This window comes from Pantherophis guttatus, chromosome 10 (assembly GCF_059756535.1).
Source record: "Pantherophis guttatus breed Tessera chromosome 10, ASM5975653v1, whole genome shotgun sequence".
NCBI lineage: Eukaryota > Metazoa > Chordata > Lepidosauria > Squamata > Colubridae > Pantherophis > Pantherophis guttatus.
In genome coordinates this window covers 3,498,833-3,526,550 of record NC_142072.1, presented here as the reverse complement: position 1 = coordinate 3,526,550, position 27,718 = coordinate 3,498,833, and the positions used below count along the sequence as shown (strand labels likewise).

At 44.6% G+C, this 27,718-nt stretch overlaps 1 protein-coding gene across 1 annotated transcript; it reads right to left on the bottom strand.

Moving 5' to 3' along the window:
• Nucleotides 1-27,647, bottom strand: TGFB1 (transforming growth factor beta 1). The gene is made up of 9 exons (XM_087876260.1): nucleotides 26,203-27,647; nucleotides 23,788-23,935; nucleotides 21,768-23,164; nucleotides 11,116-11,279; nucleotides 9,097-9,226; nucleotides 8,101-8,178; nucleotides 5,338-5,494; nucleotides 4,290-4,446; nucleotides 1-540 (listed from the first exon to the last, which is right to left on the bottom strand). The coding sequence occupies exons 3-9, from the start codon at nucleotides 22,153-22,155 to the stop codon at nucleotides 382-384; spliced, it is 1,233 nt and encodes a 410-aa protein (XP_087732386.1). The 5' UTR covers nucleotides 22,156-23,164; nucleotides 23,788-23,935; nucleotides 26,203-27,647; the 3' UTR covers nucleotides 1-381.
• Nucleotides 27,648-27,718: the final 71 nt, after the last annotated feature.

Below are 27,718 nucleotides of genomic sequence, written 5' to 3'. Positions count from 1 at the left end.
TTCTTCTTCCTCCTCGTTCTTCCTCTCTCTCCTGAGCAAGTCCTCTCCACCACCAAAGCCAAAGAATTAAAAAATAAAAAATAAAAAAAGACAATCCTCATCCCTCCCCAAAAACATAAATTTACCCAATAAAATAATAATAATAATAACAATAACAATACAAGTTGTGGGTTTTTTTTTCCAAAAACAAGAGAGAGAAAAAGATTCCTTTTTTTTTTTGTGAAGACAAAAATGAAAAAGACGAAAGTAGAAAAGGCATGAGGTTTTTTTAGCAGAGAGAAGAGGGGTGGGAAACGAAGTCGGCGTCCTCCTCACAGTCCTGACTCTTTTCTCCGGAGGGATCATTCAGACATTCTCAAGTCCACCACCGATCCCTGTTCCTCAGCTACACCGGCAGGATTTGACGATCATGTTGGAAAGCTGTTCTACTTTGGCTTGTCGGCCGACATAGTAAACGATGCCCAAGGGTTCCAGCTCATCGGGGACACAACAGGGTGCGGCTGAGGCCGAGGGGTTGTGAACGTTGTAGAGAGCGAGGACCTGCGCGAAGGAGACAAGGACAGCCTGCTTAGAGATGCAAGATTTCTTAATAAAGCCACATTTTGGAGTATACCGCATCCAGTTTTGGTCACCACATTAGAAGAAAGAAACTTTGGAAGAAGCTCAGAGAAGAGCAACTAAAGCGATTAAAGCAGTGGTGAAATGTAAAATTTGTTACTACTGGTTCTGTGGGCATGGCTTGGGGGGGAGTTAATGTGACTGGGTGGGCATGGCCAACTTTTTTTTTTTTTTTTACTTTTAAAAGCATTTTTTCTGCAACCTCTTCGGCCGAAGAGGTTATAAAAAATGCTTTTAAAAGCCTCTGACGATCCCAGCTGAGTTGCCTGATCGTCAGAGGCTTTTTTTTTTCTTTTAAAAACATTTTTTCTACAACCTCTTCGGCCGAAGAGGTTGTAAAAAAAAAAAAATGCTTTTGAAAGCTTCTGATGATCAGGCAACTCAGCTGGGATCGTCAGAGGCTTTTAAAAGCATTTTTTCTACAACCTCTTTGGCCGAAGAGGTTGTAGAAAAAATGCTTTTGAAAGCCTCTGACGATCCCAGCTGAGCTGCGCGATCATCAGAGGCTTTTGTTTTTTACTTTTAAAAGCATTTTTTTCAGCCGAAGAGGTGGTAGAAAAAATGCTTTTAAATTTTTTTTAAAAAAGCCTCTGATGATTGAGCGGCTCAGCTAGACATGGGGGGGGGCAGGGATTTTTGCTACTGGTTCTCCGAACCACTCGCCGCCATTGCTACCGGATCGGGTGATCCGGTCCGAACCGGGAGCATTTCACCCCTGGATTAAAGGCCTTTTTAGACAGTATATATCCTTAGTAAAGCCACACCTGGAATATTTGCAACCAGGTTTGGTCACCATATTACAAAACAGATGTTAAGACTTTGGAGGAAGTGTACAGAAGAGTAACGAAAACGATTAAAGGCCTGGAGGCTAAAACATTATGAAGGATGGCTGCAGGATTTGGGTTTGGCTAGTCTAGGGAAAAGAAGGATTGGGGGGACGTGATAGCAGTATTCCAATAATTGAGGCGCTGCCCCAAAGAAGAGGGAGTCAACTTATTTTCCAAAGCATTTGAAGGCAGGACAAGAAAAAATGGATGGAACCTAATCTAGGAGAGAAGCAACCTGGAATGAAGGAGAAACTTCCTAACAGTGAGGACAATTAACAAGTGGAACAGCTTGCCACCAGAAGTTGTGGATGCTCCATCACTGGAGATTTTTAAGAAGAGACTGGACAGCCACTTGTCTCAGATTGTATAGGATCTCCTGCTTCAGCAGTAGGTTGGACTAGAAGACCTGGAATGAAGGAGAATTTTCCTAACAGTGAGGGCAATTAACCAGTGGAACAGCTTGCCACCAGAAATTGTGGGTGCTTCATCACCGGAGGTCTTTAAGAAGAGACTTGGAAAGCCACTTTGTCTGAAATGGTTATTCAGCTTTCCATCCTTCCGAAGTGGGTCAAATGAGGACCCAGATTGTTGTGGGTAGTAATGCTGACTCTAAACTGCTTAGAGTGGGCGGCAAAGCACCGTAAAGCGGGAAATAAGTCTAAGTGCTATTGCTATTATAGGGTCTCCTGCTTGAGCAGGGAGTTGGACTGTGTTCTGTCCCCGTCCCACACGCACACACACCAACAGACGTTCAAGAGTTAAAGACCAAACCAGCCTACAAAATCCTTTTCCTTATGATAACGGAACTTGGCAACAACCTAGTGGCTGCCTGCCAAGAGTTTATTACTTATGAAGAGGAGAGATAACTTCTCCCTGCTTCTGGTACATCAAAAGAAACAGCTCAATAATTACAGAGTCAATCAAGTCCAAAGATAATCCAGCAAAGTCTATAGCAAAAGTCCGGCAATGCAGAATGGCATGGAAGCTTTCAGCTTTGTTCGTCACAAGATTTGACTGGCCACCACGCTCCCTTTTATACCCTGTGGGGTGTGGTCCAGTGACTCAGTCTAATCTCGGGCACGCTTTTTCTTCTGTTGCGCGCTCTTATCTCTGCGACGCTGGCGTGGATCCAGCCAAGATTCATTACCCTCATCACTGTCCACCTGTGGGCTGCGTGGACGTGCTTGGCCCCGGCCCTATCTCTTGCCCTTTGGCGGACACCGAAGGCATCGCCAGAGAGGAGGGTCCTGGAGAGGGAGGCCTTGCCAACTCCTCTCCTTCACTCTCGGAGTCCTCGCCTGCCGATGACACAGGCTCAGGTAAGGGAGCCACAATAGACTGCGAGAAAGGCCTCCAAGATCCCATCCAGCTCTATTCTGAATTGAATTGATTTTGAGAGGTTTGGTTTGATTTGATTTATTGTGGTGTGGTGTGGTGTGGTTTGAGGGTTTGCCTAGCCAAACGAAACCTTCGGCACATGTCTTGGACCACCCATAGTTTTCTTCCCTATCCTCTTGAACCCAACTGGGAGAAAACAAGCCATCAATCTCGGCTGGCTGGATGCCAGTCACTTGCTCAACTTTTAGCTAATGCCTTCTTCGAAGGGAGGTGCCAGGCTGCAAAAGATGGTCTGTTTTTTCATCCGAAGCCAGGAAATTAATTATCCTTCTTCCTTTATCAAAACAACCAAAGTAGAAAAACAGAAATATCCACAGAAATATCCAACCCCTAAACATCAACAAGGTCTTGACTGGTTAATAATTTGCAAATAGAGTTAGAAGTTTAAAAATGTTGGGTCTGCTTCACAAGGGGTGAGGAATTAATATTTTTGAAATATATTTATCGATATTCAACTGGGGTGGGATAATATATGTGTTGCAGGAAAAGTATATTTATTTATTTATTTATTTATTTTATTCAATTTGTATACCGTCCTTCTCCTAGTGGACTCAGGGCGGTGCACAGCCAGAACTAAAACACATAACAATACAAAATTTAAAATTATTAAAAGAATTATATACTTTGGCCCAAATTTAAAACAATTCGAATTAAAACCCATTGACAGATTAAAAGCCAAACAACTAAAAAACTAAAAAATGTCAGGTATATCTGGGGATATACCTGACATTTGGGGTATAATAAACAGTGAGTAACAGGATGCATCTGTTTTGGGTCATTTTACCCTTTTACAGATAAGTACCTTCATCAAATACCTTCGTCAATCCAGCAACCTTTTATCGGCACGGAAGAAGAACTTCAGCCTTGGCCAAAGTTTTAGGACATTAATATTCGAAGTTTAGCCAATATCAGAATTTGGTCTGCCTCATTTGTATACAGGTAGTCCTCGACTTACGACCACAATTGAGCCCCCCAATATTTGTTGCCACGTGCAAAATATTTGTTAAGTGAGTTTTGGCCCATTTTACCACAAGTTTCTTGCCACAAGTTGCTAAGTGAATTAATGCAGCGGTTAAATTAGAAGCACGGGGACCCTACAACAGTCATAAGAATGGAAAAAAACAGTCATCAGTCACCTTTTTCAGTGCCGGGAATAACTTTGAATGGTCACTAAATGAACTGTTCTTAAGTCAAAGACTACCTGTATAAATTTGGGCCTCTTTTTTGTTTTTTTTTAAATACACATTTTTCATGTCTGGTTTGTTTTTTTTGTTTTTTGTTAAAAAAAAATCCTTTTTTTTTTTTTGGAAGTTTTGAATTTTAACTTTTTGAACAAAAACTAAAAAAGATGAAAAGCAAAAAAAAAAAAAAAGTATATTAAAAAATGAACTTTCCTGATTTTTCTGACCCTGCTGGGCAGACACCGCTGAGGGGAACAAGCCTTACCTTGCTATATTGAGTATCCGCGCTCCAGAGATAGGGACACGGCCCCATGCAGAAATTGGCATAGTAGCCTTTAGGTTCGTAGATCCACTTCCATTTTAAATCTTTTCGGAAATCGATATAGAAACGCCGTACGCAGCAATTCTTCGCTTCCGGGGATCTAGGAAAAAAAAGAGAGCTCAAAAATGCCCTTAAGTCCTTTTGCTCTGAATTTTGTAATCTCTGATTTTCTGAATAGAACGGAACGGAACGAAATATAACAGAAATAATGGAATGGAATGGAATGGAATGGAATGGAATGGAATGGAATGGAATGGAATGGAATGGAACGGAATACAATAGAAATAAAATGGAATGGAACGGAACGAAATGGAACAGAATAAAACAGAAATAATAGAATGGAATGGAATGGAACAGAACAGAAATAAAATGTAATGTAATGTAACGGAGCAGAATAGAACAGAAATAATATTAATAGAACAGAACAGAATGGAATGGAACGGAACGGAATACTTTATTTGGCCAAGTGTGACTAGGTCCACAAGGAATTTGCCTTTGGTTGCAGAAGCTCTCAGTGTACATGCAAAAACAACAGAGTAATAATAAATATCATAATAACGATACCAATTAAGGGAAGGTAGCAGAAAAGATGAGAAGGATAATAGTAATAGATCCTTACTACTTTGGGAACTAGGTGTTCAGCTGGGGAAAAAGGGAAAAAGCTGCCTCTGTGTCCGATATATTTGATGGACTGATTGATCAATAAACTTGATCAATCAATCACATTTTAAAACAGCTGATGGTGGAAAGCCTCCAACCTGTCAGGAAGGTGGGATCAAGGGCAGAGTTAGCCTGGAGTCTCCGTGCAAGCTCCCCCCAAAAAAAGCTAGGAATGATCCCCCCAAAAAATTCCTTGGCGCCTTATCTATTTGGAGGCTGCCAGTCTGGGGAGATTCCTGTATTAGAGGCAGAAAGTAATAAAGTTGTTAGCTCGAACTCTGCATGCCTAGGTCTGGCTGTTCACGCCTGACTTAGTGACGCAGCGACTTACTGGCTGCTGCAGAAATCTGCATCCGGAGCGGCCCGTTTTCTCCGCTTGTGACTCGAGGAATCAGCCCGTTCTGGTGTGGTGGCCATGATCCACAGGTACGGACGCTGCTTTGATTTCCCAATTAATGGTCCTTGGTCCCCTCTTTTGATGGTGGTGCCTGCAAAAGGGAAGTGGATTCATTGACTTGCAACTCTCCGCAAAGTGACCCGGGACGCTCCATTGAATAGGGAATCTGTGGCGACTTCCTAAAAAAAACGTCAGCTGGCAAAACCGCTCGAAAGTTTACAGTGGATGCTTTGAGGGAGGAATCCGAATTACTGTTGAGGTAGCCCTCAACTTTCCACCGTTCGTTTAGTGACCAAAGTTACAACGGCACTGAAAAAGGTGAACTTATGACCCGGTTGTTTTTGTTTTTTCACCCTTGCGACTGTTTTTATTTATTTATTTATTTATTTATTTATTTATTTATTTATTTATTTATTTATTTATTTATTTATTTATTTATTCAACTTGTATGCCACCTTTCTCCGAAGACTCAAGGTGGCTTACAATGCATTAAAAACCATATATAAAAACATTAAACATTAAAACATTAAAAACAATTAAAACCCATTCACACCATTCATGGCCGGATCTCGCCAGATCGCAAGAGCGAGATCAACGGCCCCAGGCCTGCCGGAAAAGCCAGGTCTTCACCGCTTTCCGGAAGGCCAATAGGGTGGGGATGGTCCAGACCTCAGGAGGTAACTGGTTCCAGAGAGCTGGGGCAGCCACAGAGAAGGCCCTCCCTTGCGAGCCCGCCAGCCGGCATTGTTTAGCTGACGGGATCCGGATGAGACCAACTCTGTGGGATCTTACCGGTCGCTGGGAGCTATGCGGCAGAAGGCGGTCTCGAAGATAGCCTGGCCCTGAGCCATGTAGGGCTTTAAAGGTAATAACCAACACCTTGAATTGTGACCGGAGACCAATAGGGAGCCAGTGCAGCTCGTGGAGAATTGGTGTAATGTGGGTGTACCTAGGTGCACCCACGACAGCTCGTGCGGCTGCATTCTGGACCAACTGTAGTCTCCAAACACTTTTCAAGGGTTGCCCCATGTAGAGCGCGTTTGACTGTACTGACTGGGGAATTCTGGAAGTTACGGTTCCCCCCGTCTTAAAGTTGCCAAACTTGATAAACGAAGAGAGAGGGGAGAGAGAAAAAAGGCCATTTCCAAAGTTCAGGAATGACTCCTACATCATTCTGACCATACTTTTTGACCAAAACTTTCCTCTTAACTCCACGCTCGGCCGTTACTCATACATTCTGAGAGCACATGATGCAATTTTGGCAGACAAACCAAAGATGTTTAATTTTCTCGCATGCACATCCCCCCTGCAAGCCCCCTACCCCACCCCACCCCACCCCAAAATCTCAGGCTGAAAGAACGGCAGGCATCAGAAGGAGGAAGCCGGCTGAGCCAAATTCCCAGAAGTAAAAATCCAACTGTGTGAGTTGCAGTTGACACTTCCCGGGTGTGAAGTTTTGCAGGCGGCAGAGATGTGCAAAAGGGGGGGGGGCAGCGAGGGGGAGGGCAGGAGAGGCTTCTGGTCAGGGCCTGGGTCTCAACTCCCCCCATTAGAGTGACGGCCAAAGATTTACCTTCGGAATGCTGGTGTGTTTTTTTTTTGTCCTTTCAATTCCCTGCAAATTATCCTTAACTTGGATGAAGCTTGCAGAGTTACGCTGTGCTCTGTGAATACAGTGGGAGCATTGATGCATCCCACACTGGCCCACAAACTTCTGTTTACATAGCAGGAGGGCTGGAGTCATCTAACAGGCTTAAGAAGCTGGCCTGGCTTGGCGGAGGGTTTGATTCTCCCTGCTGGGCAGCCCCTGACCCTTGTGGTTTGCAGCGTCCACCACAGCTTAGCCTACGGGCTGCATTGAGAGGGGTCCTGGCTGCAGCGTGTCACACATCCCCGGCAGGAATGTTGTAAAGATAATCCATCAATCATCAGAATAGAGCCGGAAGGGACCTTGGAGGCCTTCTAGTCCAACCCCACTCCTCTGCTCAAGCAGAAGACCCTATACAATTTGACGCAAGTGGCTGTCCAGTCTCTTCTTAAAAACCTCCAGTGGTGAAGCGCCCACAATTTCTGGAGGCAAGCTGTTCCACTGGCTAATTGTCCTCACTGTTAGGAAGTTTCTCCTTCATTCCAGGTTGCTTCTCTCCTTGATTAGTTTCCATCCATTAGTTCTTGTCCTGCCTTCTGGTGCTTTGGAAAATAGGGGGTGAAATCTAGCAGGTTCTGACAGGTTCTGGAGAACCGGTAGCGGAAATTTTGAGTAGTTCGGAGAACTGGCAAATGCCACCTCTGGCTGGTCCCAGAGTGGGGTGGGAATGAAGGTTTTGCAGTATCCTTCCCCTGCCATGCGCACCAAGCCACACCCACTAAGCCACACCACGCCCACAGAACCGGTACTAAAAAAAAATTTGGATTTCACCACTGAGTATCTCCCTATAGATGGGGTGGTTTATGGGAGCTATGACCCTTATTTAGAGACTTAATAAGCAAGTGGAGTCAAGTTATGTAATTCTTTTAATAATTTTAAATTTTGTATTGGTATGTGTTTTAGTTTCTGGCTGTGCACCGCCCTGAGTCCACTAGGGGAAGAGCAGTATACAAATTGAATAAAATAAAATAAATAAATAAATAAGTGAGATCTTGGCTGGGGGCAGACTCCCCTCATCCAACATCTGCTTCTCCTTGCCCGGTTCTTACCTTCAATTTGTATCGTTAGATCGTTTCGTCTGCCATCACAGGAACAGTGAGTGCTAAGTCGGAATCTCCCCAGCTCGTCTGAAATACAAATATTAGGATCGGGGGTCAGGATTGGAGCCCTCTCCAAAGCCAGCAAGCTATTTCAGAGAAGCCCCCTCGCCCCAAAACAGAATCGAAGTGGGCTTAAAGCAACAAAGGCCTTTGCTCATTTCAGGAGACGTTTTTATCGGATGCCCCCTTCCGGCTTTGGAGCAGGTTGGCATATATCATTTCCCCCAAGATTTTTCAAACTTGGCAATTTTAAGATGGGGAGGGGACTTCGACTCCCAGAATTCCCCAGCCAGTGTGATTTAAAATGGGTGGATTGCAAACTCCCAGAATTCCCCAGGCGGCATGCTTTAAGATGCATGGACTTCAACTCCCAGAATTCCCCGCCAGCATGCTTTAAGATGCATGGACTTCAACTCCCAGAATTCCCCAGCCGGCATACTTTAAGATGCATGGACTTCAACTCCCAGAATTCTCCAGCCGGCATACTTTAAGATGCATGGACTTCAACTCCCAGAATTCCCCAGCCGGCATACTTTAAGATGCATGGACTTCAACTCCCAGAATTCCCCAGCCAGTGTGCTTTAAGATGCATGGACTTCAACTCCCAGAATTCCCCAGCCGGCATACTTTAAGATGCATGGACTTCAACTCCCAGAATTCCCTAGCCGGCATACTTTAAGATGCATGGACTTCAACTCCCAGAATTCCCCAGCCGGCATGCTTTAAGATGCATGGACTTCAACTCCCAGAATTCCCCGCCAACATGCTTTAAGATGCATGGACTTCAACTCCCAGAATACATCAGAATTCTGGGAATTGAAGTCCACCCATTTCAAAGCTGCCTTGCTAACAAACAGGATTCTGAAAATTGAGTCTACCTTTTCATTGGCACAAAGGAGAACAAGTCCCTGGTGCCCAGTCATGCCCCACCACCTTCCACCCTACCTCTACTTGCGAGCCACAACCGGAGAACATTGGTGACATCGAAGGACAGCCATTCTTTTTCGCTCTTCACCTTTAACGACAGCCCTTGAAGGTAGTACCAAGTGGAATCATTCCCTGAGTGGTCTTTTTGCTAAGGAGAGATGGGCAAGACAGAACGCCTTAAAGGAACAGCTTCTGTGGACATTTCCATAGCCCGACAAAATACCCTGGCTTGCTTTCTTTCATCCAGCTTTCGAGCTTTCGGTTTTAAAAGAAAAAGGTTCTAGTCCTCAAACTTTTTTTTTTTCCTGCCCTTTGGGCCGAACCAAGAGGCGAAGCTCTCACCCGTTTCCGCCGCTCCCCCAAAAGTCGTCTTTTTTTTGCAGCATCGTTTAATCTCGCCACAAAAAGAGAAACAGGCAGGCCGTTGTGAGAATGCAAGGGCGATTGCAATAACGTTTCACATTAAAAGAAATTTAGAGACAGGTTCATTTTTCCTTTTTGTTTAGAGCAGTGTTTCTCAACCTTGGAAGCTTGAAGATGGATGGACTTCAATTCCCAGAATCCCCCTTGAAGTCCATCTTCAAGCTACCAAGGTTGAGAAACACGATGTCAGCACTTCAAGCTGCATTTACTCTAGTGCTGACATAAGAAGGAGAAGCGGAGGCGTCTGGAAAGGGACGTTTGACTTTTCACCTACTTATTTTCCCTGGAGATAATATCCCCTAGGAGATGGGATGGGAGGGGGGAAATTCCTTTGAGCTGGAGCAGTAGATTAGGGGTAGAGTGACTTGGAAGATGGCCAATGAGTGCAGAGGAGTGGGGAAAGGAAAGGGAGGGTTTTGGGTCAGGAAGTCAGTGTTGGCTACGATGGAGTCGGAGTTAGAATGTCGTGCTTAATAAATGGGAGTTTTTTCATCAAAGACTTTGTTTGAAATGCAATTTATTTGAGACGACCTCGAAACCTGACACACTGGTTTAGAGCAAGAGTGTCCAACCTTGACATCTTTAAGGCCTGTGGATTTCAACTCTCAGAATTCTGGGAGTTGAAGTCCACAAGTTTTTAAAGTTACCAAGATTGGACATCCCTGAATTAAAAATATTTCCTTTCAGGGCTTGGTTTGAAGTTTGAACCTGATTATCCCTATTTGGGAGGGGGGGTAAAGCAAAAGATCAAAACCGAAGGGCTTATAAAAGCATGTGAAAAGTAAAACTGCAGTTTCCCCCTTTTCCCTCCTAACATAAATTTCTCCACTATCTGGCGTGAAGAGACTTTCCAGAGTAGAATATAAAAACAGCAGCAGGGAAGATTTCAGATTTCAATCCTGCGTTCCAATCTTGTTCTTCCTCTACGCCATTCTGGATGCTTTTTGGTTGAGAGTGGGGGGGGCTGTGGTTGTTAAGTGAATCACTTCAGTTGTTAAGTGAATTGTGCAGTCGTTAAACGAATCTGCCTTCCATTATTGACTTTGCTTGTCAGGAGCAGGCTGGGTTGGTTACAACTGGTGATCATATGACCCCGGGAATGGTACAATGGGCATAAAGACATGCCAGTTGCCAAGCTCCCAAATTTTGATTGCGGGACCATGGCGATTAAATAAATAAATAAATAAATAAATAATACAATAAATCAGTTCGAAGTCATTTTCTGTAACTTCGAACGGTCCCTAAACGAATCGTTTACCTCAAAGACTACCTGTGCTCTGGGAACTGTTAAGGAGGAGCTGTCCTCACCCACTTTCTCCCACACAAACTCTCCAAGCTTCGCTATCTCTTGCTCCTCCGGAATGCAGCCCCCCCTCTTCTGGGAATCCAGACTACAATCTACCACATCCTACCTGGTAAAGCTCCACTAACTTCAAATGGTCACTAAACGAATGATTTACCTCAAAGACTCCCTGTGTTGTGGGAACTGTTAAGGAGGAGCTGTCCTCACTCACTTTCTCCCACACCAACTCTCCAAACTTTGCTGTCTCTTGCTCCTCCGGAATGCAGCCCCCCAACTTCTGGGAATCCAGACTACAGTCCACCACATCCTACCTGGTAAAGCTCCAGTCGCTGCTCTTGACCATGTCCAGAGGCCTGCATCCTCAGCTCTGCACGGTACAGCAAATTGGGGTCACTAAGGACCTTCCGGATGGGTTCGATTTCGAATCCAAAGTAGACATTTTGGCTATCCTTCTTGTACAGATCGCCGTAGCTTTCTAGAGATAGGAGACAGGAAGCAACAGTAAGGAGATGAGCAGAAGGCCTTTCAACCGTGGCCACTTTGAAGATGGATAGAGTACAGGACCCAGAATTCCTCAACCAGTATGGAAATTCTGGGAATTGAAGTCCACAGGTCTTAAGGTTCCCAAGCTGGCTGGGGAATTCTGGGAATTGAAGTCCACAGGCTTAAAGTTGCCGTGGTTGGAGACCCCTGATTTAGAGCAAGGGTCTCCAAAGTTGTAGCTTTGAAGACTTGTAGACTTCCACATGCTGGGTGAGGAATTCTGAGAGTTGAAGTCCACAAATCTTAAAATTGTCACGTTTGGGGAGCCCCAATTTAGAGAAAGAGAAAACTACCTATCAGTCTTCAGAGATTGTAGAACTACAATATCCAGCAATCTCAGCCGGTAAAGAAAGGAGCAGCCCAGCCGGGGGATCCTGGGAGTTGAAGTCCACACGTCTTAAAAGTGGCTAAGATTGAGAAATTCTTTCTTAGACTCACCTAGGGAAAACTCATTTATTCAGCCTCAGAATAATGCAGCCAGGAGTTTAGCCCCAGAAAAGGACCATCATTCACACAAGATTCTAATCCCAGGTTAACAAAGCACAATGGCCTGCGTTCATATGACAGGCAACATCCAAACGAAACTATCATCTCTGGCTTAAGGTGATGATCTTGTCGACTTTAAACCAAATTTAAATTACAGATACGCCTCAACTTTATGACCGCAACTGAGCCCAGGATTCCTGTTGCTAAGTGATTTTTGCCCCCATTTTACGACTGTTCTTGCTACGGCGCTTAAGCGAATCACTAAAGTTAAGTTAGCAACGTGGTTATTAAGTGAATCTGGCTTCCCCATTGATTTTGCTTGTCAGAAGGTCGCAAAAAGGGATTTACGTGGCCCCGGGGCACTGCAACCGTCATAAATATGAATCGTTTGCCCTGAATTTTGTGTGACTGTGGGGATGCGGCAACGTTTCTACGTGTGAGGAACGGTCGTAACTTAAGTCACTTTTTTTCAATGGCGTCGTAACTTCAAACGATCGCTAAACGAACTGTCGTAAGAGGAGAACTACTTATAATCGGGAAGATTCCTAACCTCGGGCTCCCTTTTAACCCAGCTCAACAGAATCAGCAAATCAATCAACAGATTTTTTATTCAAGGCCTGAGCCCAGTTCTATGGGTCAGGCCCAGCTGTATGATCTCTGGGGCTCAGCTGTTTTTCAGAAGACTGGTTCACAGGGGTTCGGGAGAACCTCTAGCTAAGATTCTGTGCAGTTCGGAGAACCCCCAAATCTCACTCCTAGCTGGCCCCGCCCACCCCACCCCACCCTGCCTCACCCCTCCCAGGAGTCCCCACACAGCTCGTTTTGGATGCAGTTAAGAGCAGGGCACGCGCAGAGGCTCGAGAAGGGTGAAAAATGGGCCTACAGGAAGTTCGGGAGGCCTCCAGAGGCCCTCCGGAGCCTGGGGAGGCCGTTTTCGTCCTCCCAGAGGCTATAGGAAATCCTCTGGAGCCCGGGGAGGGCAAAAACGCCCCCCCCGGCCATGATGCCATGCCCACCATGGCCACGCCTACCCAGCAACCGGGCTGAGAACCCCTTGCTAAAATTTTTGAAGCCCACCCCTGCTGGTTCATCCATTCATCCATCCAGGGAAACCGGAGGATTTTCAAAAGACATTCATGTACTCAACCCAATCTCATTTTTTAAAAAAAATTTCTTTTTTTTCTCGTATGACTTCGTCACAGCATCTATTTCGGCTACAGGAAGAGTCTATTTTTAAAGTTTCTCTTCCTTGGAAGATCAAAGGAGCTTTGACTTTGGTCAAAGAGACAGAGACCATGGGGTGTTTTTTTTTTTTTTTTGGTATGTTTTTTGTTTTGTTTTGTTTTTCAGCTTTCTCTCCAAGTCTCCAACCACAGCATTCAGGATTGTTCGTTTTTTCGAAAATATGCACCGTCTTCCGTTGCAAACAAACAGGACACAGCAATTTGGAGAAAACAAAGATAGAATCCAGAGCGAGGAAATTGGAAGGAAGAAAGGAAGAGAATCTTCAGAGAGGAAGAAAAACAAACAGTCTCGTGGTTCTAATAAAAGAGGGCAAGAAAATGAGAGAGAGAGAGAGAAAGAAGATTAAGAGAAGAGAAAAGAAAAGAAAGAATAATAATAACAATAATAATAACTTTATTGTCATTGTAGGTGTATACACAGTGTACCCATACAATGAAAAAAGACAAAGAAAAAAGATAAAGCAAGAAAGAAGAAAAAGAAGAAAGAGAAAAGAAGAAGAAAGAGAAAAAAGAAGAAAAAGAAAAAGAAGAAAGGAAAGAAAAGAAAGAAGACAAAGAAAAAAAGATAAAGCAAGAAAGAAATAAAAAAAAGAAAGGTTAGAAAGAAAGAAGAAAAAGAGAAAGCAGGAACAGTAAAGAAGGAAAGAGAAAGAAAGAAAAAAAGAAAGAAAAAGAAAGGAAGGAAGAGAAAGAAAGAAGAAAAAGAAAAACAAAGAAAGGATAGAAAGAAAGAAGATAAAGAAAAAAGAAAGAAGAAAGAAGAAAAGAAAAAAGACAAAGAAAAAAGATAAAGCGAGAAAGAAGATAAAAAAAAAGTAAGAGAAAAATGAAAGAAGAAAGAAAGAAAGAAAGAAAGAAAGAAAGAAAGAAAGAAAGAAAGAAAGAAAGAAAGATTCCCCAGATTGCCAACTGACCTAAGGAGATGGACTTTGTCTGCTCTTCTGCCCTCAAACTGCAGAAAGCAGCCAATGTAAATTTGGATACTTAACCAAACCACCGCAGGAGGAACGGGTGAAAAAATACATATATATATATATTGCGTTTTTCAAGAGAGCATCCTCTGAGCTCCCATGAAATCATACTGTGCTTTCCCTCCCAGATGCCGGGAGTCTGACTCAGTCCTGGGGTCATCTCTGAAGCTGCCAAATTATTATTTTTTTTCCCCCCTTCACCTAGCCTCAGCTGCCTCGGTTGCAAATGGCTGGTCTCTGTCCTGCGTCCTTTAAAACAGGGCTCTCCAAATCTGGCACATGGAAATCTTGGGGACTTCAACTCCCAGAATTCCTCAGCCAGCACCACTGTTCCAAGGCATTCTGGGAGTTGAAGCCCGCAAGTCTTAAAAGTTGCCAAGTTTGGGGATCCCCCTATCTTAAAGCACAGAAGCCTTGGGGGCGGTGGGGGGGGGAGAGAGAAGCAGGAAAATTGGTTTCCCCCCTACCACCATCACCACTAGGGACCACTTCCCTATCACGATAGGACAGGGAAAACGCTCCCCCCTCGGATTAACCACTTCCCCTCTTTAAATTTGGATGTGGTCATCGTTTTTTTCATTGTTTCCAGATGACAGGGCCGCAATTTCTTCAAAAAACGGAATTTTACAGGCTGATGTTTTACAGCTGCACAAAGCCAGATAAGGTGTTGGAAGCCTTATCAGCCGGAGGAAATTCCCAAACTATTACTGGGACTTTCCAATATGACAAAAGCCCAGAAATAAAACAACAGGAGGAACAGGTTCGCCCTACTTCGCTCCCCGAAATTACCGGGGTTGAACCCGGTTCCCTGCTGACCTCAGTTTTCCTTGCTGCGAAATGGGAAGAGGTTGATCAGGTCCCTTAAAAAAAAGGGCTTCTTAAAAGAAAGATCTTGCATTTAACCTTAAAATGCATGCGCTCCGGGGAGTTCTGGGAGTTGAAGTCCATGGATTTTAATGCTTGTCTGGGGTATTCTGGGAGTTAACCCCCTTCAATTTAAAGCCTGCTGGCTAGGGAATTCTGGGAGTTGAAGTCCATCCAACCTAAAGCATTTACTCTGGGGAATTCTGGGAGTTTTTTTTTTTTTAATTTGATTTATATGCCGCCCTTCTCCGGAGACTCAGGGCGGCTTACAAGGCGTTAAGCAATAGCCTTCATACTTTTGTATATTTATACAAAGTCAGCTTATTGCCCCCACAAGCTGGGTCCTCAATTTACCTACCTTAGAAAGGATGGAAGGCTGAGTCAACCTTGAGCCTGGGGAGATTCGAACTTACAGTAATTGCAGACAGCTGGTGTTAATCACAATGCTATCAATCTGCTGAGCCACCAGGTCAATGTATCTTAAAGAATGCAGTCTGGGGAATTCTGGGAGTTTGACATCCATCCAGTTTAAAGCATGCTGGCTAGGGAATTCTGGGAGTTGAAGTCCACTCAACCCAAAGCACCTGAGGGTAGGACAAGAGGCAATGGGTGGAAACTAATCAAGGAGAGAAGCAACTTAGAACTAAGGAGAAATTTCCTGACAGTTAGAACAATTAATCAGTGGAACAACTTGCCACCAGAAGTTGTAAATGCTCCAACACTGGAAGTTTTTAAGAAGATATTGGATAACCCTTTGTCCGAAGTGATGTAAGGTTTCCTGCCTAAGCAGGGGGTTGGACTAGGAGACCTCCAAGGTCCCTTTTCCAACTCTGTTATTCTATTCTATTCATGCAGTCTGGGGAATTCTGGGAGTTGAAGTCCACATATCTTCAAGCTGCCAAGGTTGAGAAATACTACTTTAAGTGATTTTTTTTTTTTAAAAAAGCTCTTCCTTTTGGGGGACACACTTCAGTATAAACCTCACTAGGGACGCAGGTACGAACCACAGGTGCCATGGTGGCAGGTACGAATCATTGTAGGCCTATTTCTCTCTCTGATCCAGACATTGGGACTAGAACAGTGTTTCTCAACCTTGGAAGCTTGAAGATGGGTGGACTTCAATTCCCAGAAATGGGGGATTCTGGGAGTTGAAGTCCACCCATCTTCAAGCTACCAAGGTTGAGAATTAGAATCACAGAGTTGGAAGGCACCTCAGAGGTCTTCTAGTCCATCCCCGCTGCTTAGGCCGGAAACCCTAACACCATTTCAGACAAAGGGTTATCCAATCTCTAAAAAAAATAAATTTAATTCATTTACTCCCCACTCCAGAACGGGCACAGAGTGGGGCAGCCTTCAAGATCTGGAAAGGCTCCCCTCGGCGGAGGTTCCTCTAGGTTTGGGGCTGCTGTTGGAGGTCAGAAAACAGGCCCGACGGGACTTATGGGGGAGGAAAAACCCGAAGTCACAAGCGGAAGTGGGTTGTGGGACCAGGCGGAGGGTGTGTGTGTGTGTCTTTATCCCCCGAGAAGGGGCACAGGACATCCGTCTTTGGAGCCTCAACTTATCAGCAGCCCAAAATGCTTTTGCTAAGTCATTTTTGCTTGTCTCAACTCTCCCCACAACGGGTGCCCCCTCCCCACACACACACACAACATGCATGCACACACATATATACACACACTTGGTCTTTGCATTCGCCTCTTGCGTGACTTTTCATCTGTGTGTGACTGCCGTCGTAAGTGTGAACAACCTTTCACACTTACCATCATAAACAAAGGATTTTAAGTCAAGATTGCGGAGTCGAGCAATGGAAATAAAGTGCATCACAAACACACAAAAATCTAGCCCACCTCTCTTTCCGCAGCCCTGGCCAGCCAGGCTAAACAAACCCCCTCCAGAGGAGAATTGAGCCCCACAGGGCAACATTCCTAAGTGAAAAATGTTCTTGTGCCTACACAACTTTTTTTTTTTTTCCTCCCGGATTCCCGGGCTGGTTGGCACGTGCCAGGACAGTAAAAAAAAATAATAAAAAAATCCATCTTACCTTCTAGGAGACCACAAAAATTACCAAAGGTGCCACCTACCCCTGGAGGGCCCGTGGGTTTGTTTAGGCGGCATGCCAGCCACACCCAACAGGTAATTACACCTTGAACCAAGACGGAGTTGGCTGCAATCTGGGTGGGATCCCCGTCTTTACGGCAAACTCTGTTCCCCCACCCACCCACCCTCCGCCCCGTGTGTCATCTTCTCCCCGCTCGGTTCCGAGAAGTCCGGATGCTAATTTTTGCAGCCCGTGAGAAAGTTTTATATCCAACTATATTTTAGTCTTTATACCGTTTCCACTTCCCCTTAAAACGTGACCGTGTGAATCCTTGTCTCCAGTAGGTAAATTGACAGTCAAGCGGAAACTCGGTTAATCAATTCAAATTAGCAAACTTTTGTCAAAACTTCCATATAAATTGCCCGGACCTAATCCACATATCAAAGGATAAGGTCTGCAAACAGAAATAGAATTCATTAAATTCGGTCTCTTTGGCGGAACTGCACCTTCGCAAGAATAAACACCGTAGACATACCTACACACAGACACAAACATACACGCCCTTCAAGCGTCACCGCAGAATCAGCATGTAGACATTTCCACAGCAGGATAAGATTTCCCCTATGAAAATCGGTTTCTGTACCCCATTTCTCTGCAGGTGCCCCTAAAGTCAAACTCTTTTTGCATTTTAGGAATAAATATTTCTTCTTTCCTCCCAGCTGTCTGGATTGCATTTTTTAAATTTATTCTTGCGCAGCCCCAGCTCAAGTCGGAACCCCGAATTATTCTTCTGACAAGCCGGAGGAATTACGTGGTGGCCACAAAACATGGCTTGCGAAGGTTTGGCAACATTAAACCTGGTTGCCAGCTTATTTCTTGCCCTCGCCTGCTCGGCTCCGGTGTTTTTAGCTTCAGAGGAACAAAACATCCTAGTTAATTCTGGCTCCCAAGGTCTGCTAAGGGTTGCCCTACAAATAGGAGTGCCAGAATTTGAAAATAGAAGGTGCCAGCTTCGGCCTGGCTGTGCCAAGCAATCCTCTGTGCGTGTAAATCCAGAATGTTATAGGGTTTCCTGCTTGAACAGCGGGTTGGACTAGAAGACCTCTAAGGTCCCTTCCAACTCTTATTCTGTAATTCAATTCAATTGGGCCATTTTAAGAGGTATTGTTAGGCAACTGAGTGCCTGCTCGTGCGGCTAGTCCTCTGTGGGTCCACCACTGGCAAGTTAGAAGATGGAACCAGAGATTTTTGGAGCACTCAACCAATTTTAGCAGGGGAGATAAGTCCTTGACTTACAGCCACAGATAGTCCTTGACTTATAACCGTTCATTTAGTGACCGTTTGAAGTTACAACGGCACCGGAAAAAAATACCTTACGATCGTTTTCCACACTTGCAGCCCCTGCAATCAAAATTGAAACCTTTTGAGCAACTGACTCATATTTGCGACAGTCGCCGTGTCCCCGGGGTCCACACGATCCCCTTTTGCGACCTTCTGGCAAAGCCAAGACAGCAAGGGAAGCCACTTAACAACGGTGTGACTGCGGGGGGAATTCACTTAAAAAACGCTGGCAAGGAAAGTTGTAAAAAAAAAAAAAAGCCACCGAACAACTGTGTCATTCAGGCCGTTGTGGTCGTAAGGGCTCAGTTCCGGTCGTAAGTCGAGGACTACCTGGACGAGGGGGGGGGGGAGGGCATCGTGCCTTGAGACCAGCAATTTCACCGCCGGAAGCAAGACCTCGAGTTTTGCCCAACCAATCTCCGTTTGCACCCGCCACCGCTCTTCCCCTCTGCCAAAGCTGACGTTGCAAAAACAGAGAGAGAGAGAGAAACACATCCGTTTAATTTAAAGAGAAAACTTTTCTTCCAGGTCTTACTTGGGTTCATTAAAAGAGTTTCTACAAAGGTAGCATTGGATGCAGGCATTGGATGTGTGTGGGGAAAAAAAAATGCCAAAGGAAGACAGGAATTATAAAGATAAAGCTTCCGGAATGTGCCCTCTACACTCTCTTCTGAAAATTAAGTTTCAAAACAAAAGAAAAACAAAAATCTTACTCCTGAAACTACAGTTTTGGGGCTGCAGGAGTGAAATGCGAGGCCCCGTTTTATTTTCACCTTTTGAGAAAAGGCCCCGGGGACTTCATCACCGCCTCCTGCTGCCAAAGCGATTAAAAAGAGGATTTTTCCTCTGCGGGCAGCTTGCCTCTTTCCTCTCGGCATGTGTCCCCGTTTCTCAAACTTGGCATCGGGCTGCCAACCTGGCTTCAGAGAGGATGCTTTAAAAAGTTAAGCCCAGTTCAGTTGCCAGAAACTGTCTCTAGATTTTGGGGGGGGGGGTTAGGTTGCCTGAGGTTTGTAGCGTGACGGGCAACTTCGTGACACGGCAACGCAAACGTCTCCCTGACGTGTTTTGGGGGGTGTTGTTGTTGTGATGCAGGAACAAAAGGATAGAGCTTGCGTTGGGATGTTGGGATGCAGGTATGTGATTTTGGCTTCAGCAAGGTCATAAGGGGTCAGAGAACTACCTGTATTGTATTGTATTGTATTGTATTGAACTATATTGCATTGCATTGTATTGTATTGAACTGAACTGTATTGTATTGTATTGTATTGAACTGTATTGCATTGTATTGAACTATATTGCATTGCATTGCATTGCATTGCATTGCATTGCATTGTATTGTATTGTATTGTATTGTATTGTATTGTATTGTATTGTATTGTATTGTATTATTGTATTGTATTGTATTGTATTGAACTGAACTGAACTGAACTGTATTCTATTCTATTCTATTCTATTCTATTCTCGTATCGTATTGAACTGTATTGTTCAATATGATACAATACGAACTGGATAGAACTCGCATTGTGATGTCGGGATGCAAGTATGTGATTTTGGCCTCAGCAAAGTCATAAGGGGTCAGAGAACTTCTTGTATTGTATTGTATTGTTTTGCATTGTTTTGTATTGAACTGTATTGTATTGTATTATTTGTATTGAATTGAATTGAATTGAAATGAAATGAATTGAATTGAAATGAAATGAACTGTATTGTATTGTATAACTGTATTGAACTGCACTATACTGTACTGTACTGGTAGTCCTTGACTTACGACCATTATTGAACCCAAAATTTCTGTTGCTAAGCGAGACAGTTATTAAGTGAGTTTTGCCCCATTTTACGACCTTTCATGCCACAGTTGTTAAGGGAATCACGGCACCTGTTAAGTTAGGAACATGGTTGTTAAGTGAGTCTGGCTTCCCCCATTGACTTTGCTTGTCAGAAAGTCGCAAAAGAGGATTACGTGACCCCAGGGCACTGCAACCGTCATAAATACGAGTCAGTTGCCAAGCGTCTGAAATTTGATCACGTGATGCTGAAATGGTCATAAGTGTGAAACACGGTCCTAAGTCACTTTTCTTTGTAACTTTGAACGGTCGCTAAATGAATTGTTTTAAAAGTTGAGGACTCCCAGTATTTACAGGTAGCCAGAGTAGACTTACGATAATTCATTTAGCGACCGTTCGAAGTTACAACAGGATTGAAAAAAAAATGACTTAGGACCGGTTTTCACACTTATGACCATTGCAGCATCCCTATGATCCCTACTTGTAACCTTCCCAGCCGGCATTGCTCCGACAAGCAAAGTCAGTGAAAGGAAGCCAGGTTCGCTTCATCCCAGCCGGATTCACTTAACAACCGGGCACGACTCACTCAACGACCACCTCGCTTAGCAACGTCTCAGAATGGAGGATGACCTGTACTGTCTTAACCTACACGAGCCATCGGCTCATAGAAATCGCTGTTGCTTTTCTTTTTTTTGGCCAGCATTTTCGCTACTCTCGGCTTTATCGATGGCTTCCTCGCCTCAAGATTTTTCCCGCCGCTTTCAAAACACCTCCTGAAACTTAGCACAGGGATCCGATGAGCCCCCTTTAAAAAAAAAAAAAGTTTGGGGGAGAAATAAAATTGAATATTTAAATGTTACGAAGTCTGAGAAGAACCAAAAGGGCTTTTTTTTAAAAAGAACAGAGGTGGAAGGGACCTTGGAGGTCCTCTAGTCCAGCCCCTTGCTCAAGCAGGAGACTCTACACCACAACTGTCCAGAAGAGCTGGTGACAGTCTATGGCAGAATTCTCCAACCTTGGCAACTTTAAGACCTGTGGACTTCAATTCCCAGAATTCCCCAGCCAGCACAGCTGTGCTGGCTGGGGAATTCTGGGAGTTGAAGTCCACAGGTCTTAAAGTTCCCAAGCTGGCTGGGGAATTCTGGGAGTTGAAGTCCACAGGTCTTAAAGTTCCCAAGCTGGCTGGGGAATTCTGGGAGTTGAAGTCCACAGGTCTTAAAGTTCCCAAGCTGGCTGGGGAATTATGGGAGTTGAAGTCCACAGGTCTTAAAGTTGCCCAAGCTGGCTGGGGAATTCTGGGAGTTGTAGTCCACAGCTCTTAAACTTGCCAAAAGTTGGACACCCACCCTTGCTCCATACCTGTCCAAACCTCCAGAATTTGAGCGCTCCTTTTTCTGACTCACAAATCGGGGAGCAGATTTTCAAAAGGGGCTCCCCAAAAACACTAGATTTTTCTTCTCCGAAGGCCACTGAAGGCCTCCACCCGTGAGAACTGAAGCTGCTCGAGATACTTCCTCCTAACTTTATCTCCATCAATGGAGGAAGCACCGTCTTCCTTCCGGATCTGGGTCAGCCTGCACCCAGGGACGGTATCACAGACCAACCCACTCACCCAACCAAACCAACCAACCTAGCCCCTTTGATTCCCCCACACCCCCACCATTCCCCATCCCTCTCCGGACTCACCGTTGTCAATGGGTATCATCATGAACCGATGGACTTGCTTGGCGTAGTATTCTTCATGAATAGTTTCCTTTGGTTCCTCGGCTACCATTTCTCGGATGACTTCCAAAGTGCTGTTGTAGAGGGCCATGATCTCTTCGGTGAGGATCTGTGACTCCGAGTCTTCCACTTCGGGGGGTTTCGGAAGTTTGAGTTTGCTCAAGATCTGACCCCGGATGGCTTCGATCCTCTTCCGCTTCATCAGGTCCATGTCCAAGGTCTTGCAAGTGGAGAAGGCCCAGACAGAGCAAAACTGCTGGAGGGCCACGAGGAGAAGGAAGAGCTGCTGCGAACAGGAGACCCCCGGTGTCCCCAAAAAGCCCCGGTGCCTGTTGCAGCTCCTTGACCCCATCGTAGTGCCGTTTCCTCTCGTCTTGCAGCTGGCAGGAACTGGTGGCTCAGAGTCCTCCCTTGCCAGCCAAGGAAACTCTTGAACTGCTCAAAGGACGACCTTCTCCGTTCTTCTTAGCCTGTCCTGTCTGGCCACCCAGCCGCTGTCCAGCCGAAGGACTTGAAAATGCACCCTTTCAAGGTTCTCTCTGCCCCAACCAGCTCAGCTTTCAAGGCAGCCGGGTTCCAGAAGGGACGGAGAACTCACGCTATTGCCTGGCACCGCCGACGGAGCCCATGTGGTCCGGATGCTGCTGCATCTCTTCAAACTCGCCCCCTGGCACCGGATCAGAGGGCTCCCGTGCCCCTGCTCTGGAGAGGGAGGCTTTTCGCCTTTGCTTCAGGAAGGGCTGAGGGGTGAGAAGCTGTCACAGAAGCCGGAGGAGGCCTTTGGGATCTTCACCGGAATGTGGCCAAGCTTGGCAGGCAGGCAGGCGGTGTTGGGGCAAAGACAGAAGGGTCAGGCCTGGGAGATGCCACCACTTCTCCTCCTTCCCTGGAGCCAACTGGCCCGTTCCTGTCTTCTCCCTCTGCGGGAAGGACTGTAATTTCACCACTCTTGTCGGGACTTGCTGACCGCCTGAGCTTGGAGGTTTATAAAGCCTCTCTCTCTCTCTCTCTCTCTCTTTTTTTTTTTTGCTTTGCCTCTCCCCGGCACGGGCTCCACCCAGGAAGTGGAGGGAAAGCACTGTGCTGTATATAACTCTGCGCTCGGGGAAGAGAGTGCTGGACAGTTACTCTGGAAAGAAAAGAAAAAAAGAAAAAAGAAAAGAAGGAAAGGAAAGGGAAGGGAAGGGAAAAAGAAAAGAAAGAGGGAGGGAGGAAGAGTGAAAGAAAGAAAAGAAAGAAAGATAGAAAGAAGGGTGAGAGAGAAAAAGAAAGAGAGGGAGAAAGAAAGAGAAAGATAGAAAGAAGGGTGTGAGAGAGAGAAAGAATAAAAGAGGGAGAAAGAGAGAAAGAAAGAAAGAAGGCTGAGAGAGAGAAAAAGAATAAAAGAGAAAGAGAAAGAAAGAAAGAAAAGAGAGAGCAAATGAAATAGACAAAAGGAAAGAAAGAAAGAGAAAGAAGGATGTGAGAGAAAAAGAATAAAAGAAAAAGGGAGAAAGAAAGAAAAGAGAGCAAATGAATGAAATAAACAAAAGGAAAGAAAAAAAGAAAGAAAGAAAGAAAGGAAGGAAGGAAGGTGAGAGAAAAAGAATAAAAGAAAAAGGGAGGGAGAGAGAGAAAGAAGGGTGAGAGAGAAAGAATAAGAGAGGGAGAAAAAAGAAAGAAAGGCAGAGAGAGAGAAAAAGAATAAAAGAAAAAGGGAAAAAGAGAGAAAGAAAGAAGAGAGAGAGAGCAAATGAATGAAATAGACAAAAGGAAAGACAGCAAGAAAGAAAGAAAGGTGAGAGAGATAAAAAGAATAAAAGAAAGAGAGGGAGAGAGAGAGAGAAAGAAAGAAAGAAAGAAAGAAAGCTCAGTCATTTGTCCTGAATGGCATAGGATCTCCTATTCAAAGAGGGTTGGACTAGAAGACCTCCAAGGTCCCTTAAAACTCTGTTATTCTGCATTCTGTCTTTTCAGACTGACCTCTCCCCTTTAAAAGCCATACCTTCATGGTAGATGGAAGCCGAGAACGAGGTGGGTCGAGGTAGCTTATGGGCTGAATGGACATTGGAGCCCGGAAGCCTATGGATAGGAGATCCACATGGATCGTGGCCCAGGGAAACCCTCCATTCCAAGGCAGGGAGAAACCAGAGCTAAAAAAAAAAGAGAGAGAGAGAGAAGCAATGCTGCTTTCAAACCAAAACCCTTTTTACAAAAATCACGACACGGGCGAAAAAAGCTCCATCGACTCGTCTCGGTTCAAACCGAGTTTCCTGGCTTACGATCCAGGTTCCCCTGGGGCCCAGTTTCGTAGCTTCTCCCTGTCCCCAGATATTTCAAGCCGCGTCTTTCTTAAGAGAGAAAGCTGAAGTTCACCGGACAGTCAATTCATACCCCACCCTTCCATGCCGCAGAGCCTGATCCGAGAAGATGCTTCGCCACATGCCAAGCCGGAGGGCCATTCCAGCCGTCGCTGGAGCTATTTCGGAGCAGCTGCGTCAGGGGGTAAAAAGGGGGCTTTGGGGTTGAGTTACGCCCCCGAATGCATCCCAACCATGTTATCCGTGGCGAGAGCCAATTTTCAGCTGCAGGTTCAGGAACTTGTTGCAGGGCAACTCGCTAAGGAAGGCGATCGGACAAGCATTTTTCCGAAATCCTATAGGGCCGTGAGGGCAATCCTATGGCATGCGTGCCACAGGTGGCACACATAGTCATATCTGTGGGCATGCAAGCGTTGCATCCACATACGCCAGCCAGCTGATTTTTCAGGCCTTCTGGGCCCACCGGAAATCGGGAAACGGACTGTTTCCGGCCTCCGGGTGGGATGGGGAAGGCTGTTTTTGTCCTCCCCAGGCTCCAAGAAAGCTTCTGGAGCCTGGGGAGGGCGAAAAACGGGCCTACTGGGCCATCACATGCCAAAAGCGGGAGTTGTGCTGGGGCGGTCACGCACGCATGCATGGGGGGGTCAGGGCGCATTGAATTATGGGTGTGGGCACACGCAAGTGTGACCCCCCTCATGCTCCCCCCACTTTTGGCATGCGACAGCAAAAGGGTTAGCCATCACTGGTGCAGGGTTTCCTGCCTGAGGAGGGGGTTGACTAGAGGACCTCCAAGGTCCCTTCCAACTTTGTTATTCTATTCTATTCTATTCTATTCTATTCTATTCTATTCTATTCTATTCTATTCTATTCTTATATAGTATAGTATAATTATATATATCAGAGGTCTTCAAACTTGGCAGTTTTAAGACTTGTGAACTTCAAGCATAGCTGGCTGGAGAATTCTGGGAGTTGAAGTCCACAAGTCTTAAAGCTGCCAAGTTTGAAGACCTCTGATAATATAATATAATATAATATGATTAATATAATATAATATAATATAATATAATATAATATAATATAATATAATATAATATAATATAATATAATATGATTAATATAATATAATATAATATAATATAATATAATATAATATAATATAATATAATATAATATAATATAATATAATAATATAATATAATATAATATAATATAATATAATGGAATGGAATGGAATGGAATGGAATGGAATAATATATATTCTTTCTCTCTCCCATTTTCAAGTCACACATACAAGTACTCCTCAACTTACAACCACAATTGAGCCCGACATTGTTGCTAAGCAAGACAGTTGAGTGAATTCCCCCCCCATTTTACGTATTTTCCTGCTGCCGTTATTAAGTGAATCGCTGCAGTCGTTCAGTTAGTCACACGTTTTTTAAGCGAATCTGGCTTTCCCCAGGCTTGTCAGCAGGCCGCAAAAGGAGAGAGGGGGTGGGGAAATCACATGACCTCCAGGACAATGCAACCGTCATAAGTATGAGTCTGAATTTTGATCGGGTGACCGTGGGGGGGGGGAACGCTGCCACGGTCGCTAAGTGTGAAAAACGGTCATAAGTCACTTTTTCCAGTGGCGTTGTAACTTCAAACGGTCACTAAGTGAACTGTCATAAATCGAGAACTATCTGTACCATTTTTTTTTCTTTTTCTGGACTGGTCATGTTCACCCCTTGTATTAACTCAGCCGCTGGGGACGTGTGGATTTGGCTATGATCCACACACAACCACACACACACAACCACACAAAACACAATATATGAATGATGGAATAAGCCTTTCTACAGTCGTCGTGCCCCGAAAATCTTCCCTTCTTTGTAAATTTTCCCAGCGGGAGATTCCATAGAGCTGCTGGACTTGTGTTGCGTTAACTTCGCAACGCTATGGGTAGCAGGTCAGCGCGGACTTTTTGTCCTAAGGCAGCAAGAGGCACACAAAACACACCCTGCATTGTGTTGTGTTGCTTTTTCCCACTGAGACACACAAAAGCTGAGGAGGAAAACTCCTGGAGACCAGATCGTCGGTCAAAAAATTGAATTATATACCGTAAAAACATGCCTCTCGGATAGAGATGATTTCCCGGATCCGTACAGTGGCCGAAATAGCTGGAGGAAAAAATTGGAAAGCAGGCTTTTATGGCCGAGAGGCAGGTGCTCGTTTAGCGACTGCCTCATTCAACGACTCTTCATTCCCGGTTTCCATGATGAAAAAGAAACTGGACTGCCAATCCTTAATGTTTAACGACTAGCGTAGATTTGCAAAGCAGTGTTTCCCAATCCTGACAACTTTTTAAAGAGGTATGGACTTCAACTCCCAGAATTCCCCAACCTGCTGGCTAGGGAATTCTGGGAGTTGGAGTCCATACCTTTTGAAAGTTGTCAAGATTGGGAAACGTCGTTGGAAAGGAAAGCCAAAGGAAATTGATTTTTATCCCTTTCGTATATGATTTATTGGAACACATCCAATATTCCTTCCTATTTTTTCTCACAACAACCCTGTCAGGTTGGATAGGATAGAGCCCTGTCGTATATGATTTTTAAGGTGGCGAACACATCCAATATTCCTTCCTCCTATTTTCCTCACAACAACCCTGTCAGGCGGGCAGGATAGAAATAAAATAAAACTTGTAACCAGTTTTGGGGTTGATGGTTGGGCCCCAAGTTTAGATTTTTCTTCCTTCTTTCATATATGACTTTAAGGTGGTGAACACATCCAATATTCCTTCCTCCTATTTTCCTCACAACAACCCTGTCAGGTGGGCAGGATAGAAATAAAATAAAACTTGTAACCAGTTTTGGGGTTGATGGTTGGGCCCCAAGTTTAGATTTTTCTTCCTTCTTTCATATATGACTTTAAGGTGGCAAACACATCCAATATTCCTTCCTATTTTCCTCACAACAACCCTGTCAGGTGGGCAGGATAGAAATAAAATAAAACTTGTAACCAGTTTTGGGGTTGATGGTTGGGCCCCAAGTTTAGATTTTTCTTCCTTCTTTCATATATGACTTTAAGGTGGCAAACACATCCAATATTCCTTCCTATTTTCCTCACAACAACCCTGTCAGGTGGGCAGGATAGAAATAAAATAAAACTTGTAACCAGTTTTGGGGTTGATGGTTGGGCCCCAAGTTTAGATTTTTCTTCCTTCTTTCATATATGACTTTAAGGTGGCAAACACATCCAATATTCCTTCCTATTTTCCTCACAACAATCCTGTCAGGTGGGCAGGATAGAAATAAAATAAAACTTGTAACCAGTTTTGGGGTTGATGGTTGGGCCCCAACTTTAGATTTTTCTTCCTTCTTTCATATATGACTTTAAGGTGGCAAACACCTCTAATATTCCTTCCTCCTATTTTCCTCACAACAATCCTGTCAGGTGGGCAGGATAGAAATAAAATAAAACTTGTAACCAGTTTTGGGGTTGATGGTTGGGCCCCAAGTTTAGATTTTTCTTCCTTCTTTCATATATGACTTTTAAGGTGACAAACACATCCAATATTCCTTCCTCCTATTTTCCTCACAACAATCCTGTCAGGTGGGCCGGGCTGTTTAAAACAGG